The following is a 19,111-nucleotide window of genomic DNA, read 5'->3' on the forward strand; positions in this document are numbered from 1 at the left end:
CTGCAGAGTTTGGATTCTGCTGTTATTGTTGCTGTTAATCACATCCAGGACTGAACCGTGTTCATTCTGACAGTTGGGGTTTGTTTCTGCTGATGTTAATAACCCCTATAACTGGGGTGGTATTTAATATTCTGGATAATATTCCGGAGACGTTAACCCGAGGCCCCGTCTGCTCTCTCAGGTGGACGTAAAATATCCCATGGCACTATTTTGAAGAAGAGCAGGGGAGTGATCCCCGGTGTCCTGGTCAATATTTATCCTTCAATCAACATAACAAAAAAAATAAGATTACCTGGTCATTGCCACGTTGATTTTTGTAGGAGCTTGTTGTATACAAATTGGCTGCCACATTTCCTACATTACAACAGTGACTACAATTGAAAAGTACTTCATTGCATGTAAAGCGCTCTGGGATGTCCTGAGGTCGTGAAAGGCGCGATAGAAATACAAGTCTTTCTTTTATAGATGGCAGATAATTCAGTTTTGTTTTAAACACATTGTAGATTTTTGTCTTTCCCACCTGAGTGTTTAGCATCACCTGGCTGGAGCTCAGAAAGGACAATCTGGGGGAGGATCGTACGGCGGGAACAGAACTTCAGCCTGGACACAGTCCTTCAGGGCCACACTGAGAGGGGCAAACGGCACTTTGGTCTTTCTCGTCTCTCTTCACTGACAGCAAAGTCCCCGTGTGGGTTAATCTCGAGGCGTGTGAGAAACGTGTCCCAGCCGCTCCCTTCCATGGTTCAGAGCTCCTAGGCATGGAACAGAAGGCTCCTTTACAACTGTGTTTAGAGTCAGGAAGAACAACGGTGAATGCTGGAAACATGCAGTCAAATCAGAGATTGGTGTCAAACTGCAATCTGTTCCTGACTGAAAGACAGCCTGTTAACTGCTACAATTATACAACAGACATTTGATCTCCAGATAAAGAAGGACATGCAGCGTGTTTCCAGGAATTCCCTGTTTTATTGATGTGTGTGTGTTAGACACCAGGATAACTAAAAATACACGACCTGGAACAACCACAGGAGTGTGATCCCGACAGTTACTCTGGGATCACTCCCACTGTGGAACTCCAGCATTGACCCTGCTGAAGGTTGTAGGCTCAGGGAGTGGGGCCTCCAGGAATGGACTGTAAGGAAGCTGGGTTTTATTAGAAGATCAGATTTAACATGAAGTAGAGTCATAAATGTAAAGTCTTGCTTTGTTTTATATACATGTATGTTTAATATTAGTGGACTTTGTATTAAAGACCCGTGTCTAGTGAACTATTAGCTTGTAGTCACCTCAGACAGAACAGGCTCTAATTATCCCTTTTAAGCTGAAACAGACCTTGTGTGAACAGAACCAGCAGAGCTGAGAACTCTGCCTGTGTGGACTGAGCCGAACCGTGAAGGCCATTTGTTTCTTGAAATGCCCCAGTAAAAGCAAACTCTGACATTGTTCTGACTTGCAGATTCCTCGTAGCTCCAATGAACAGGAAGCGGTGACTCGATGAACCCTAAGCAGCCATCCAATGGAATGCTTTGTTTGATGAATGTCTTTCGGCTCAATGGTTTGACTGGCCGAGGTAACCAGGGTCACATGGGTGATACCTGATTGGGCTTTAAATACAGGAACAGTTTGCAGCTTAGGTCAGAGAGCACCCCGGGAAGAAGAAAGCTGACGGCTACAGCCAAGGTGGAACATCCTTCGGGCTGTCCCTGGAGAGGGAGCACGTGGTGTCCGCCAGGATGCTGGAGGCCTTCCGTAACCGGTGGGCACCGGAGGGACTGGAGTCAATTGTCAACACCAGCAACAGTATTCGGATCTGATTTAATTATAATTTGGAGTTGATTGTTTGTGCCCCTTTAAAAAGGGGGCTCTCTCGGTAATGTGACATCGATTGATGACAATGTCATGCTAATTGGCATTTTAAAAGAGTCGAACATCCTTTCATGCCTCCCAGGCTTGGCAATGATCAAAGTCTGAGTTCATGGATACAGCTTGTTAGATTATGAGTCTTACTGTATAACTACAGGAAACTTTGTGCGATCCGGCACCGACCGTTCCCTCAAAACTGCCGGACACTCCAGCTCTAATGTTGAAGCATACGGAGGTTTTCATCTCCGTATCTGACAACAAACACTGTTGCTTAGCAACAGCTTCTAAACAGTTGGCAAGCGTCTCTGTAGCGTCTCTAGCCAAAGCTGTTGCTTAGCTACAGACCTTGCAGAGCTTGGCTGTTGAGAACAAAGCAACGAAAAGTAAAAAAACGGCTCCTGATTTTTGCCGGTGGATCGAGCTTGCAGGACATTTAGACTCCCGATAACACAAAGTTTCCTGTATAATATTGTAAGAATGTTACAAGAAGTATTCCTTTGTAGAATCTCCCATGTAAATATTTTGCACACATTTAGTATAGGAGTTGTATTATTGTAGAATCTACGTATTAAAAATAAAGCCTGCGCTCAGGAGATTAAGGTATGTGGAGTGTTTCATTGGCGATCCCGAACTCAACTAGGAATAGCGTAAAAGCTCATCAGGATTGTAAACAACTTCAGCCTGACATACACTGGAGATTGGTGTCAGTGACTGTGGAGCTGGTTTATATCAGACAGGAGAAGATTGGTGTCAGTGACTGTGGGGTTGGTTTATATCAGACAGGGGGAGATTAGGGTCAGTGACTGTGGGGCTGGTTTATATCAGATGGGAGGAGATTGGTCTCAGTGACTGTGGGGTTGGTTTATATCAAACTAAGGAGATTGGTGTCAGTGACGGGTTGGTTTATATCAGACAGGAGGAGATTGGTGTCAGTGACTGTGGGGTTGGTTTATATCAGACAGGAGGAGATTGGTGTCAGTGACTGTGGGGTTGGTTATATCAGACAGGGGGAGATTAGGGTCAGTGACTGTGAGGCTGGTTTATATCAGATGGGAGGAGATTGGTGTCAGTGACTGTGGGACTGGTTTATATCAAACTAAGGAGATTGGTGTCAGTGACTGTGGGGTTGGTTTATATCAGACAGGAGGAGATTGGTGTCAGTGACTGGGGTTGGTTTCTATCAGACGGGGAGATTGGTGTCAGTGACTGGGGTTGGTTTATATCAGACAGGAGGAGATTGGTGTCAGTGACTGTGGGACTGGTTTTTATCACACAGGAGGAGATTGGTCTCAGTGACTGTGGGGTTGGTTTATATCAGACAGGAGGAGATTGGTGCCAGTGACTGTGGGGCTGGTTTATATCAGACAGGAGGAGATTGGTGTCAGTGACTGTGGGGTTGATTTATATCAGACAGGAGGAGATTGGTGTCAGTGATGGGTTGGATTATATCAGACAGGAGGAGATTAGTGTTTGTGACTTTGGGTTTGGTTTATATCAGACAGGAGGAGATTGTTGTCAGTGACTGGGGTTGGTTTATATCAGACTGAGGAGATTGGTGTCAGTGACTGTGTGGTTGGATTATATCAGACGGGAGGAGATTGGTGTCGGTGACTGTGGGGCTGGTTTATATCAGACAGGAGGAGATTGGTGTCAGTGACGGGTTGGTTTATATCAGACAGGAGGAGATTGGTGTCAGTGACTGGGGTTTGATTATATCAGACAGGAGGAGATTGGTGTCAGTGAATGTGGGGTTTCATTATATCAGACAGGAGGAGATTGGTGTCAGTGACTGTGGAGTTGGTTTATATCAGACAGGAGGAGATTGGTGTCAGTGACTTTGGAGTTGGTTTATATCAGACAGGAGGAGATTGGTGTCAGTGACTGTGGGTTTGGTTTATATCAGACAAGAGGAGATTGGTGTCAGTGACTGTGGGGATGGTTTATATCAGACAGGAGATTGGTATCAGTGACTGTGGGGTTGGTTTATATCAGACAGGAGGAGATTGGTGTCAGTGACTGTGGGGCTGGTTTATATCAGACAGGAGGAGATTAGTGTCAGTGAATGTGGGGTTGGTTTATATCAGACAAGTGGAGATTGGTGTCAGTGACTGTGGAGTTGGTTTATATCAGACAGGAGGAGATTGGTGTCAGTGGCTGTGGGGTACATTTGTATCAGACAGGAGGAGATTGGTGTCAGTGACGGGTTGGTTTATATCAGACAGGAGATTGGTGTCAGTGACTGTGGGGCTGGTTTATATCAGACAGGAGGAGATTGGTGTCAGTGACTGTGACCCCATTCTTCTCCTGTCTGATACAAACCAACCCCACAGGCCCAGAAAGATTAAACTCAGCCGATTTCTTTGGACTTGTCTCCATTCTCGTGTCGAGGGGATTGCTGTACCAGATGGGAGGGGCAGCATTTGGGGCTCTCGATTCTCCACCAATTCCCATTCCCCTTCTTTCTGGTGGATAATGGAGGTGCCACTGTGTGTAATGTGCAAGTCAGTAAGAATTGTCAGCGAGGATTAATCAGCACTTTCTAATTGGAGATGTTAAACAGTGGAACCATTCAGACACTGAATTATACCAAAGATTAATATAGAATTCAAGTAAAATGGATAATTTTATTGTTAAATTAATTTCTGATGAGAGTTCCTGAATTAAGGGGAAAATCACAGACAGCAGTTCTTAAAGGAACACTGCAGCCTCGAGAACACAATCAGCTATATATCCAGACTATTAAACTACAGCCAGTTATAGGGGTTATTATCATCAGCAGAAATAAAACCCAACTGTCAGAATAAACAAGGTTCAGTCCTGCATGTGATTAACAGCAGAATCCAACCCCTGCAGTCACTTGTGAACTCGCTGGAGTTTCAGCAGGTTTGATGACTGAGAGAATCCCTCCCCACACATGGAGCAGGTGAACGGCCTCGCCCCAGTGTGAACTCGCTGGTGTGTCAGCAGGTGGGATGACCGAGAGAATCCCTTCCCACACACGGAGCAGGTGAACGGCCTCTTCCCAGTGTGAACTCGCTGGTGTCTCACCAGGTAGGATGACCGAGAGAATCCCTTCCCACACACGGAGCAGGTGAACGGCCTCTCCCCAGTGTGAACTCGTTGGTGTGCAATGAGGTTGGAGGAACAGGTGAAATCCCGAGCATATAAGTGAGACCTTCCCTGGACACCAAGGCTAGGAGAGGCACTCTGGAAGGTATGGTGAGCTGGGACTTGTCCATGAGACTAACTGAAGGTATGAGAACTGAAATAATCCAGAGTTAGAAAGGAGAAAAGGCCCCAAAATGGAACAGTCTGTAACAGGACATCAATTAGTCTCCTTTTATCTTGGAGACATCAAATATCGACACACTGTGTTATTTGAAATACCAAAATATTAAACTCCAACCCAGTTAAAGGAGTTATTAACATCAGCGGAAACTAACTCCAACTGTCAGAATGAACATGGTTCAGTCCTGGCTGTGATTAACAGCAGCAGTAACAGCAGAATCCAACTTAGGCAAAATGTGTGAACTCGCTGGTGTCTTAGCAGGTCGGATGGCTGAGGGAAATCCTTCCCACACAGAGCAGGTGAACGGTCTCACCCCAGTGTGAACTCGCTGATGTTTCAGCAGGTGGGATGACTGAGTGAATCCCTTCCCACACTCAGAGCAGGTGAACGGCCTCGCCCCAGTGTGAACTCGCTGGTGTGTCAGCAGTGTGGCTGACCGAGTGGATCTCTTCCCACACTTAGAGCAGGTGAACTGTCTCTCACCAGTGTGAACTCGCTGGTGTTTCAGCAGGTGGGATGAAAAAGTGAATTCCTTCCCACACACTGAGCAGGTGAACGGTTTCTCTCCAGTGTGAACTCGCTGGTGAGTTACAAGGAGGGATGACCGAGTGAATCCCTTCCCACACACGGAGCAGGTGAATGGCCTCTCCCCAGTGTGAACTCGCTGGTGTGTCAGCAGGTTGGATGAACAAGTGAATTCCTTCCCACACACTGAGCAGGTGAACGGTTTCTCGCCAGTGTGAACTCGCTGGTGAGTTACAAGGAGGGATGACCGAATGAATCCCTTCTCACACATGGAGCAGGTGAATGTCCTCTCCCCAGTGTGAACTCGCTGGTGTCTCAGTAGGTCGGATGACTGAGTGAATCCCTTCCCCCACACGGAGCAGGTAAACAGCCTCTCCCCAGTGTGACTGCGCTGATGGATTTCCAGCTTGGATGGGAAATTAATCCCTTCCCACAGTCCCCACATTTCCACGGTTTCTCCACGGTGCGGGTGTCCTTGTATCTCTCCAGGTTGGACGATCAGTTGAAACCTCATCCACACACAGAACACATGTACGGTTTTTCTCCACTGTGAACAGTGCGATGTTTTTTCAGGCTGTGTAACTGGTTAAAGCTCTTTCCACAGTCAGTGCACTGGAACACTTTCACTCGGGTGTGTGTGTCTCGGTGCTTTTCCAGTCACACTGATGTTTGAAATCTTTTCCCACAGACAGAAGAGACAAACATTTCTCCTTCCACATTCAAAGGCCGATGATATTCAGGTGCTGATGAATGGAGTGACTCTGTCAGATCTTGACGTGATGTTTTGTTTGAGTTTCCCATCTGTAAATCCTCCCCTTCCAATACCCTGTAAAAGGAGTTTACAAAAGTCATCACTGTAAGTACAGGATAGAAATTTAGAACAGACAATTCTAGTTTCTATGGAACATTCTTTCCCCTCTTGTTCCCCCAAAGCTGTAAATCCCCGTCCCACACACTCTCCCTCCTCCCTGTGCTGAAATCCAAACCCATCGCACCATCTCCAACGTTTCTTTCCTCCACTCCCAGTTTTCTCCCTCCCTCTACTCTGGTTGGGTTCAGTTCTACACCCGCTGTGTGCAGAGTGAGAATAAAATCAATGAGTCAATGATTGTCTCTCCTGGTCACTGGGACCCTGAAGCCCCGCCCACTCTCTGTTACTGCCCAAGATGGCTGCGCATGCGCCGTGACCCTGGCCTGTCCAAGATGGCGGCCAGTGACCCCGCTGATCCGGGCGGCCGGGCCTGTCACCACGGGGCTAACACCGGGCCTGTGGGCTCTTATTCGGAGCCTGAGGCCTACACCAGGTGTTTATTAAGCTTTCCCAGCCCAGCCACGAGTCCAATTCCTCCCCGAGCCCACAATCTCCTACCGCCTCCCGAGAGTGTCTCTTCCGCTTCATTCCATCCCCATCACTCACACTGCGCATGCTCAGAACACTGCCCATGCTGTGCCTGCGCACTGGGCTCCTGTGGTCATTGACAGGGCACTTTCTGCCACGCGGGTGATGCCAGGTAAAAGCCCCCATTGGTGAACGGACAATAATGGTTTGACATCACAATCCAGATTGTGGCCAGAGGGGCAATACACAAAATATAGAAATAAATTATACAGAAATCAGAGTGCCCAGGTCCTCCTTCATGATGCGAAGTCTGCTAGCCGACACATTTTCTTTCACACCTCAGGCCCCGCCCATGCTGGTTTAATCGCTAAATCTTTTCCAACTATGTTTTCTAACTCGTGTTCAGGACTGTAATTCTGAGGGAAACTTATGAGGCCTCGTTGTTTGCGTGTCCTGCTCGTGAGGCTGTAAAATGGTTTAATAATTTGGCAACGAGTTTCTTATAAAGGTGGAAGGAGGTGAAAAACGCCACCAGCGTTGCCTCAAAACACAAAGACAGAGAAGTTCACTTCATCAGCGCCTTGGCACAGGACTCAATATCCACCCCCTCCACCATTGGTGTACGGTGTCCACAGTAAGTACGATCTACAGGATGACCAAGGATGACCATGTGGAGTCAAGGTCCAGGTAGCAGAATGGGTGGAAAGATGGCTCCAAAACAGAAATCAGAGGGCAGAAGTTAAGGGGAGTTTCTCGGACTGGCAGAAAGTGAGAACTGGTGTCCCACACGGATCCGTGCTGGGACCACTGGTGTTCACTATCATTTGGACTCAGAAACTGGAGGCATGTTGTTGGAATTTACAGATTAAACCAAGTGTCTTCACACTGTGCAAACGATCCATTGTGCTGAGTGCGATAGAATTTGAACAGACCTAGCAGCTTAAAACTAGTTCCCATAAGGTGCTGTGGGCCATCAGCAGCATTCGTCCATCCATAGGGGAGGGCCCCAAAGGCACGAGCATTAATCCTCCTCTGGGGAGGGCCCATCGGCCCAAGCATTCTATTCAAGAAAGGAGGGAGAGCAAAAACAGGGAACTACAGGCCAGTAAGCCTGACATCAGTCGTCGGGAAAATGCTGGAATCCATTACTGAGGAAGTGGTAACGGGGCACTTAGGCAGAGTGAACATGGTTTCATGAAAGGGAAATCGTGTTTAACAGATTTATTAGATTTTTTAAGGATGTAACTAGCAGGGTAGATAAAGACAAAAAGGCATTCGATAAGGTGCCACATAAAAGGTTGCTAAGCAGGATAATGTCTCATGGGATTGAGGATAATGTATTAGCATGGAGAGAGGATTGGTTGACTGACAGAAAACAGACAGTAGGAATAAACAGGTCATTTTCTGACTGGCAGGCTGAAGTCAAGCGTAGGTCCCTTGCAGTCAGAATCAGGGGAATTTATAATGGGGAACAAAGAAATGGCAGACCAATTAAATACATACTTTGGTTCTGTCTTCACAAAGGAGGACACAAATAATCTCCCAGAGATGTCGGGGAACATAGGGTCTAATGAGAGGGAGGAACTGAAAGAAATCAGTATTTGTAGGGAAATGGTGTTAGGAAATTGATGGGATTGAAGGCCGATAAATCCCCAGGGCCTGATAATCTACATCCCAGGGTACTTAAGGAAGTGGCCCTAGAAATAGTAGATGCATTGCTGGTCATCTTCCAAAATTCGACAGACTCTGGAACAGTACCCATGGATTGGAGGGTAGCTAATGTTACCCCACTATTCAAAAAAGGTGGTAGAGAAAAAAAGGGGAATTATAGACTGGTAAGCCTGACATTGGTAGTGGGGAAAATGCTAGAATTCATTGTAAAAGATGTAATAGCAGAGCACTTGTAAAACAGTGACAGGATCGGACAAAGTCAACATGGATTTACAAAAGGTTAATCTTGCTTGACTAATCTACTGGAATTTTTTGAGGATGTAACTGGTAGAATAGATAAGGGAGAACCAGTGGATGTGGTATAGTTGGACATTCAGAAGGCTTTTGATAAGGTCCCGCATAAGACATTAGCATGTAAAGTTAAGGCACATGGGATTGGGGGCAAGGTACAGGTAGACTACCCTTTATCCGAACTTCCGAAAACCGAAACCCTCTAAAAACCGAAGGTTTTTTCGGTCAGCGTAAGTCGTGTGCACGACATGACCAGAGTGGCGCACGACTTACACTGAGCAGAGGGTCAGCGTAAGTCGTGCGCACGACCCCCCGCGGACCCCCCCGCGGACCCCCGCGGACCCCCCCGCGGACCCCCACCGACCCCGACCCCCGCCGACCCCCCCGCGTACCCCCGCGGACCCCGACCCCCGTCGACTTATGCTGAGCAGACCTGTTGGTGGAAATGCGGAACTTCATTGCATTCCAGGCTAGCAGCGACGGACAAGCCACGACTGCGGACCCCCCCGCGGACCCCCGCCGACGCCGACCCCCCGCGGACCCCTGCTGACCCCGACCCCCGCCGACACCCCCGCGGACCCCCGCCGACCCCGACCCCCCCGCGGACCCCCGCCGACCCCCCCCGCGGACCCCCGCCGACCCACCTTCCGAAATCCGAAATTTTCCGAAAACCGAAACATGGCTGGTCCCGAGGTTTTCGGATAAAGGATAGTCTACCTGTACTGACCTGGATAGAGAACTGGTTGGCAGACAGGAAGCAAAGAGTTGGAATAAACGGGTCTTTTTCCGAGTGGCAGGCAGTGACTAGTGGGGTACCGCAGGGATCGGTCCTAGGACCCCAGCTATTCACAATATATATTAATGATCTAGACAAGGGAACTAGATGTAATATCTCCAAGTTTGCAGGTGACACAAAGCTGGGTGGACGTGTGTGCTGTGAGGAGGATGCCGAGAAACTCCAGTATGATTTGGACAAGTTGGGTGATTGGGCAGAAGCATGGCAGATGCAGTATAATGTGGATAAATGCGATGTTATCCACTTTGGTGGCAAAAACAGGAAGGCAGATTATTATCTGAATGGCAATAGATTGGGAGAAGGGGAAGTGCAACGAGACCTGGGTGTCCTTGTGCACCAATCGCTGAAGGTAAGCATGCAGGTGCAGCAGGCGGTTAAGAAGGCAAATGGTATGTTGGCCTTCGTAGCGAGAGGGTTCGAGTACAGGAGGAAGGATATCTTACTGCAGTTGTACAGGGCCTTGGTGAGACCACATCTTGAGTATTGTGTGCAGTTTTGGTCGCCTTATCTGAGGAAGGATGTTCTTGCCATGGAGGGAGTGCAGCGAAGATTCACCAGACTGATACCTGGGATGGCAGGAATGACATATGAGGAGAGATTGGGTCGACTGGGCTTATACTCACTGGAGTTTAGAAGAATGAGAGGGGATCTCAATGAAACTTATAAAATTCTAACAGGACTAGACAGACTAGATGCAGGAAGGATGTTCCCAATGGCCGGGGAGTCCAGAACCAGGGGTCACAGTCTAAGGATAAGGGGGTAAGCCATTCAGGACAGAGATGAGGAGGAATTTCTTCACCCAGAGAGTGGTGAACCTGTGGAATTCTCTACCACAGAAGGCAGTGGAGGCCAATTCATTAAATCTATTCAAGAAGGAGTTAGATATATTTCTTTAGGCTAAAGGGATCAAGGGATATGGGGAGAAGGCAGGGACAGGGTACTGAATTTGAATGATCAGCCATAACTCATTGAATGGCAGAGCAGGCTCGAGGGGCCGAGTGGCCTACTCCTGCTCCTATCTTCTATATTTCTATGCAACTTGTGGGGTGCCGCAAGGATGCTTGGGCCTCAGCTATTTACAATCTATATCAATGATTAGATGAAGGGACCAAGTGCAATGTATTCAGGTTTGCTGACAATACAAAGCTAGGTGGGAAAGTAAGCTGAGAGGAGGACACAAGCAGCCTGCAAAGCGTTATAGACAGGCGTGGTGAGGGGGCAATAAGACGGCAGATGGAATATAATGTGGAGAATTGTGAGGTTATTCTCTTTGATAGGAAAAATAGGATAGCAGAATTTTTTTAAATATTGAGGAACTATTAAACATTGGTATAATAGCAAAATACTGCGGATGCTGGAAATCTGAAATAACAACAGAAAATGCTGGAAATACTCAGCAGGCCAGGCAGCATCGGTGGAGAGAGAAACAGATGCTGCCTGGCCTGCTGAGTATCTCCAGCATTTTCTGCTGTTATTAAATGTTGGTGTTCAGAGAGATTTAGGTGTCCTCGTACAGGAAACACAGAATGTTTGCATGCAGGTACAGCAAGCAATTAGGAAGGCAAATGGCATGTTGGCCTTTACTGCAAGGGGGTTGGAGTATAAGAGTAAGGACGTCTTACTACAATTGTACAGGGCCTTGGTGAAACCACACCTGGAGTACTGTGCATAGTTCTGGTCTCCTTATCTGAGGGTGGACATACTTGCCTTAGAGGTACTGCAACGAAGGTTCACTAGATTGATTCCTGGGATGAGAGATTGGGTAGATTGGGCCTATACTCTCTGGAGTTTAGAAGAATGAGAGGTGATCTCATTGAAACATGTAAAATTCTGAGGTGGATTGACAGGGTAGATGCTGAGAGGTTGTTTCCCCAGACTGGAGAATCTAGAACTAGAGGGCATAGTCGCAGGATAAGGCATCGACCATTTAAGGATGAGGAGGAATTTCTTCACTCAAGGGTTGGGAATCTTTGGAATTCTCTACCCCAAATGGCTGTGGATGCTGAGTCGTCGAGTACATCCAAGGCTAAAATAGATAGATTTTTGGACTCTAGGGGAATCAAGGAATATAGGGATCAGGTGGGAAAGTGGAGTTGAGGTGGAGTGGAGTGACAGCCCAGAAACAGGCCATTTGGCCCACCTGGTCTGTGCCAGTGTTTATACTCTACACGAGCCTCCACCCAATCTAATAACCTCTGCCTACCCTGCCCTCATATTCCTTTATTCCCTTCTCTCATAGATACATCAACCCTGCTCTTAAATGCACCATTGCTATCTGCTTCAGTCACTCAGTGTGGCGGCGAGTTCCACATTCTCACCACACTGTGTGTGAAGAACTTCCTCCGAACTTCTTTATTTGATCTGTTAGTGACGATCTTATATTGCTGCCCTCTTGTCTGACTCACCCAGAAGTGGGAACAGTTTCTCCACATCTACCCGATAAACCCCTTCATATCAATCAGGACTCCTCTCAGTCTTCTCTTTCCCAGAGAAAAGAGCCCAAACCTGCTCAATCGTGCCCGAGAGTTGCACCCTCTCAATTCTGGTAACGTCCTTGTAAATCTTTTCAGCATTTTCTCCAGTGCTTCAATATCCTTTTGTAGAGTGAAGACCCGAACCGCTCACAGTGCTCCAACTGTGGTCTCACCAAGGTTCAATATAAATTGATCATTACCTCCCTGCACTTGTATTATATTCCTCTAGAAATGAACCGCTCACAGTGCTCCAACTGTGGTCTCGCCAAGGTTCAATATAAATTGATCATTACCTCCCTGTTCTTGTATTATATTCCTCTAGAAATGAACCGCTCACAATGCTCCAACTGTGGTCTCACCAAGGTTCAATATAAATTGATCATTACCTCCCTGCACTTGTATTATATTCCTCTAGAAATGAACCGCTCACAATGCTCCAACTGTGGTCTCACCAAGGTTCAATATAAATTGATCATTACCTCCCTGCACTTGTATTATATTCCTCTAGAAATGAACCGCTCACAGTGCTCCAACTGTGGTCTCGCCAAGGTTCAATATAAATTGAACATTACCTCCCTGTTCTTGTATTATATTCCTCTAGAAATGAACCCCAATACTTTCCTTGCACTCTTTATGGCCTGTTCAACTTGTGTTGCTACTTTTATGTGTCTGTAATCACAGATCTCTTTGCACCTTTATTCCATTTAATTCATTCCCTTCTAACAACAACAACAACAACTATATAGCGCATTTAATGTAGTAAAACGTTCCAAGGCGCTGCACAGGAGTATTTTAAGACAAATTATTTGACACCGAGCCACAGATGACCAAAAGCTTGGTCAAAGAGGTAGGTTTTAAGGAGCGTCTTAAAGGAGGAAAGAGAGGTAGCGAGGCAGAGAGGTTTAGGCAGGGAATTCCAGAGCTTGGGGCCTAGGCAACAGATAGCACGGCCACCAATGGTTGAGCGATTATAATCAGGGATGCTCAAGAGGCCGGAATTAGAGGAGTGCAGATATCTCGGGGGGTTGTGGGGCTGAAGGAGATTGCAGAGATAGGGAGGGGCGAGGCCATGGAGGGATTTGAAAACAAGGATGAGAATTTTGAAATCAAGGTTCTGCTTAACTGGGAGCCAATGTAGGTCAGCGAGCACAGGGCATCCTTATTCCTCCTACCAAAATGAACCAGCTCACATTTTGTCATATTGAATTTCGTTCCCCATTTATCTGCCAAGTCTGCAAGCCTGTTTATGTTTTCCTGTATTTTGGTGCAGTCCCCAACATTATTAGTTATACCACCCAATTTGGTGTCATCTGCAAACTCTGACACCATACTCCAAGTTCTGAGTCCAAATCATGGTAAACAACTCTAGTCCCAGCAGCACAGATCACTGCGGGACACCACTTCTCACTTTCTGCCACACTGAGAAATATTCTTAAACTTCAACCTCTGATTTCTGTTTTGTAGTCATCTTTCCATCCAGTCTGCTACCCGGCCCTTGACTCCACACAGCCTGACCTTGCTCATCTTGTAAACCGTACATACTGCAGACACACAGCGCCAGTGGTGGAGGGGTTGGATATTGAGACCTGTGGTAGGGGCGCTGATGAAGTGGATTTCTCTGTGCCATGTGTTTAGAGGCATTGCCAGTGTTATTTTTAAACTCTTTCCATCTTTTAAAAACTCTTGTTGCCAGCTTATTTAACCTGTTAACAGCCTCTCAGATAGGACACACAAAAAATGAAGCCTCTAGAGTTTCCCTTTGAACAACAGGCTTGAATTCGAGTTGAAAACACAGTTAGAAAACATTTAGCGACTAAACCAGGCTGCGAGGAGTGGGCCAGAGAAGGATATTGGTAACGGAAAAGTGGCACCCAGTCAGGTTTCTGTATAATTTCTTGGTTAATTTTGTTTATTGCCTCTTCGCACACAAGCTCGATGGGATGACAAGAATATTAATTACGTCACCAATTGGGGCTTTCAATGGCGGGGTGGTTCCCCAGAATCCACCGCGCGGCAGAATGTGCCCAATCAATGACTACTGGAGCCCAGTGCGCAGGCACAGGACAGGGCTTGCTCTGAGCATGCGCAGTGCGAGTGGTCTCAATGGTCTGAAGCGGAAGAGACGCTTCCGGGAAGCGGTAGGAGATTGTGGGCTCGGAGAGGAATTGGACCCGCGGGTGGGCTGGGAAGCTTCATAAACATCTGGTGTAGGCCTCAGGCCCCGAATTAGAGCCCACAGGCCCCGTGTTTGCCCCGCGGTGACAGGTCCGGCCACCCGGGTCAGCGGGGTCACTGGCTGCCATCTTGGACAGGGCGGGATCACGGCGCATGCGCGGCCATCTTGGCAAGGAACAAAGAGTGGGCGGGGCTTCAGGGTCCCAGTGACCAGGAGAGACAATCATTGACTCATTGATTTTATTCTCACTCTGCACACAGCGGGTGTCTCACCATTTTCATAAAATATTTAAGACATCAGTGTGAAAAGCACCGAGACACACACCCGAGAGAGTGTTCCAGTGCACTGACTGTGGAAAGAGCTTTAACCAGTTACACAGCCTGAAAAAACATCGCACCATTCACAGCGGGGAGAAACTGTACGCGTGTTCTGTGTGTGGGTGAGGCTTCAACTGATCGTCCAATCTGGAGAGACACAAGGACACCCCCACCACGGAGTATCCGTGGAAATGTGAGGACTGTGGGAAGGGATTCAATTACCTATCCCACCTGGAAACTCATCAATGCAGTCACACTGGGGAGAGGCCATTCACCTGCTCCGAGTGTGGGAAGGGATTCACTAATTCATCCAACCTGCTGACACACCAGCGAGTTCACTCTGATGAGAGACCTTTGAAATGCCCGGACTGTAGGAAGTGCTATGCAAGTTCCTGGGAACTGACATGTCATCAACGTGTTCACACTGGGGAGAGGCTGTTCAGGTGCTGTCACTGCGGGACTGGGTTCAAGCAATCATCAGAACTCACTGTACACCAGCGCACTCACACTGGAGAGAGGCCATTCACCTGCTCCGTGTGTGGGAAGGGATTCACTAATTCATCCCACCTCACTTCACACCAATTTGTTCACACCAATAAGAGACCTTTTCAATGTTCTGACTGTGAGAAGAGCTTTAAAAGCAGAAATGATCTGCTGAGGCACCAGCGAGTTCACAAGTGACTACAGGGGTTGGATTCTGCTGTTATTGCTGCTGTTAATCACATCCAGGACTGAACCATGTTCATTCTGACAGTTGGGGTTAATAACTGCTGTAACTGGGCTGGAATTTAATATTCTGGATATTTCTCAAATAAATCAGCTTTGTTTTAAATACCTTGTTGTGAATTTCTCATCTCTGTTCACTGACAGCAAAGTCTCCGTGCGAGTTAATCTTGAGGCCTGTAAGAAATGTGTCCCAGCCGCTCTCTGCCATGGTTCAGAGCTCCTAGACATGGAACAGAAGGCTCCTTTAAAACTGTGTTTAGAGTCAGGAAGAACAACGGTGAATGCTGGAAATGTGCTGTCAAATCAGAAATTGGTATCAAACTGCGATCTGTTCCTGACTGAAAGTGAAATGGCAGGTTTAAGTTTCCAGTCTAAGAATGACTGTGGTAATTATTCTATGAAGATTGAACATGTTTGTGTGACAGTCCTGAGTCTACCATTTTAAGGCAGGCATTAACCCATAAATTGGTTAAAGTCCAGATTAAAATAGCAGAGGGAGGAGTTCACAGGAGCCTGTTAACTGCTGGTACAATTATACAACAGACATTTGATCTCCAGATAAAGAAGGACCTGCAGCGTGTTTCCAGGAATTCCCTGTTTTATTGATGTGTGTGTGTTAGACACCAGGATAACTAAAAATACACCTGGAACATCCACGGGGGTGCAATCCCGACAGTTACTCTAGGATCACTCCCGCTGTGGAACTCCACCCTGTTGAAGGTTGTAGGCTCAGGGAGTGGGGCCTCCAGGAGTGGATGGTAAGAAAGCTGGGCTTCAGTATCCTGACAAATATATGGCGAGGAACCAGAGGAATCCTTACTGAGGAACCGTCTGGGGTTTAACTGGCCAGCGTAGGTCTAGCGGTGAAAGACTCCTGACTCGCTGAACTGTCTTACATTGAATCCAGTTTGGAACAAGATGAGTTCAGTTTACAGGAAAATAGGGACAAATATCACCCAGAATTGAGGGAGGCAAAAGCAGCCATTAGAGAAGCTCAGAGCTCTTTGGAAAAGAAGATGGTGCACAATTATGGTAATAATTGCAAAAGCTTTTCCAGCTACGTCAGGAGTCAGAAGACCATTAAAGATGGTTTAAGGCCACTGAAAGACAGTCCAGGACAGGTTGGAACAGATTCCCAGGCTGTGACAGAGCTGTTAAATGACTATTTCACATCAGTCTACGCTCCTGTAGATGATGCTCAGATTCCAGCTGTGGGATGTGCTGTCGACAATAACATCATAAATATTAAAATAGAAAGGGATTGTCATCTTGGATAAAATCTGAGATCTGAAATTAGATGGCACTCCAGATCCAGATGATATCCACCCAAGGGTCTTTAAAGAGAAGGGACGATGCTCTGTGAGCCTCTTACCCGTATCATCAACAGCTCCATAGAGTCAGGGATTGTTCCGTGAGATTGGAAGGCAGCTCACGGGGCTCCCATTTTCCAAATCGGGGAGAGATCAGAGCCGGGGAACGACAGGCCCATCAGTGTGACCTCGATCACAGGGAAGATGCTTGAAGGGATCCTGAGAGATGCTGTTTATGATCACTGGGGAAAGGGAAGGGGCCGTTAGACTCAACACGGCTTCAGAAAACAAGGTGATGTCTACAAACCAGCTGGAGTTTTGTGAAGAAGTTGCTAGGTTGGTGGATGAGGGGAATCCGGTTGACATTATCGACCTCAGGGGTGTCAAACTCATTTTCTATGGTGGGTCTGATCCGATATCCTGGCACTTGTTGTGGGCCACATTCAGCAAAAGTTATTAAAATAGGAATAAATGAAGATAAACTATATCGGTGATTATTTACAGTTAGATTTTATTTACAGCTGCTGCTGCTCCCGATCCCTGGCACCTCTCAGCTTGAACCATTGCATCAACATTTGGAGCAAGTGACTGGGCTGAGGCCTGTCCTGGATAAAAACATGAGGACCACTTGTCACCACAGAACCTTGTTACCCAACCACTGACCCTGGAAGTGAATTCCACAACCTCACAACTCTCTGTGTGAAGAAGGTTTTCCTGATCATTGTTCCAAATCTCCTACATTTAATCTTGTATCTCTGGCTCCTTGTCTTGAGCCCTCAACCACTGGAAACAGCTTGCTTCTATCTACCCCATCCCACCTTTCATCATTTTAAACATTTCTATCATATCGCCCTGGAATATGTGTTGAATATGAGAAGGACGAGTCCTAACAGAAAGGACACAAAGCCAGAATGGGCCTGAAACTGAGCCACCTACCATTCTGGTCAGGAATGCACCTGTCTTGTTTGACCTCCTGTAGTCCTGATCTGTTTACAACCACAACTGTCTGCCTCAGTGATGATTAGATAAACCACAAGCACACAACACTCTCTGCTGCACACACCTTGTAAACATTGGGCCTCCACAGTGAGGAGGTAAACTGCAAGAAGAGGGGAAAAGAGGAGCCCTTCCTTCCCCAGGCAATCTGCGTGCTTTACTCTGTAACCTTTCACTTCAAATAAAGTCACTCCCTGCGGGCTCTTTTCAAGGTTTCTTTGGTGTTCAGAATATTGACAACACGACAAACCTGCATCATCACTGACATCACAATGACTATTGATGCTGAACGATTTAGGGTTAGTGGTCGGGGTCTTGGGGTTCAGGGCAGGTTTTACACTTAGGGGTTTGTGGTTATTGTTGTGTATGTAATATGTGTGCTACTTTGAACCTATGGACAGGACTGCACTACTTGTTGGGCGTAGTGATACGCAGTACCACTCCTGGCCATAGGGGTATAAATAGTACTGTGGGTACTGATCTCCCCTCAGTTCCCGCCTGTGGGCATGAAGTAAAGACCTATATATAGTCCCTACCTCCAACCAGTAAAGACCTGTTTGAGTTATACGTTTAAGTCTTTGTGTTAATTGTTCAATACAATACACATACTTAACACTGGCGACGAGTCAGGTTCTTACCCTGCGGCAGTTGAAGAGAGGTTTCAAACATCACCACCCCACTAGAAGCGACAGGCTTTAGGACTCTGAAGCCTCCATCAGCGACTGAGCACTGGAGTGCAGCAAACATCCTGACAGCTTCCAGCGACTGACAGAAGTCTTTCTGCAGTTTCCTTGTTCAACCTAGGTGGTGGGGTAAGCCGTGCAGTGTTGGCTGCAAAGACAGGGCTGGGGAAGTTGGAGAAGATAAGGGCGATCGCAATCCCTGATAAGAGCCGCGGTGAAACGCGCGAGCGGGTAAGCCAGAGCCCGGGAGCCGCTTCAAGTGCGAGGCGCAGTGCGGGCCAGCGATCGGAACCAAAGATAAGGGCCGCACTCGGGGGCTGAAGGGAGACGGCGTCGGGGGACGGGTGAAGACCGCCAAGTGCGGGAAAACCGCCATTTTGTGGGCGGAGGACGACGGCAAGAGCGGGAAGCCGCCATCTTTGATAACAAGTAAACAAAATAAAATCTGAGAAATTGCAAATCTACAATGCCTAAACACGGGAATATTAGCACCTTTGATAGTGACCTCGAAGATTGGGCCATATATGTTGAAAGAGTAAAAAATTATTGTAAGGCCAATAAAATTCATGACCAAGATAAAGCTCTAACATTATTAAATTTAATGGGTGCGAAGACATACGGGCAATTGAAACACCTGTTATCACCAGATGAACCG

The 19,111-nt window shown here is 47.2% G+C and overlaps 1 protein-coding gene across 1 annotated transcript; it reads left to right on the forward strand.

The window, feature by feature from the left end:
- Nucleotides 1-14,329: 14,329 nt before the first annotated feature.
- Nucleotides 14,330-15,422, forward strand: LOC147118509 (uncharacterized). The gene is given in 2 exon segments (XM_085983927.1): nucleotides 14,330-14,386; nucleotides 14,796-15,422. Coding segments are annotated over 2 exon segments (684 nt in total).
- The last annotated feature ends 3,689 nt before the right edge of the window (nucleotides 15,423-19,111 follow it).

This window comes from Somniosus microcephalus, chromosome 4 (assembly GCF_052327205.1).
Source record: "Somniosus microcephalus isolate GS21.2 chromosome 4, FLI_Smic_1.0, whole genome shotgun sequence".
Classification (NCBI taxonomy): Eukaryota; Metazoa; Chordata; class Chondrichthyes; order Squaliformes; family Somniosidae; genus Somniosus; species Somniosus microcephalus.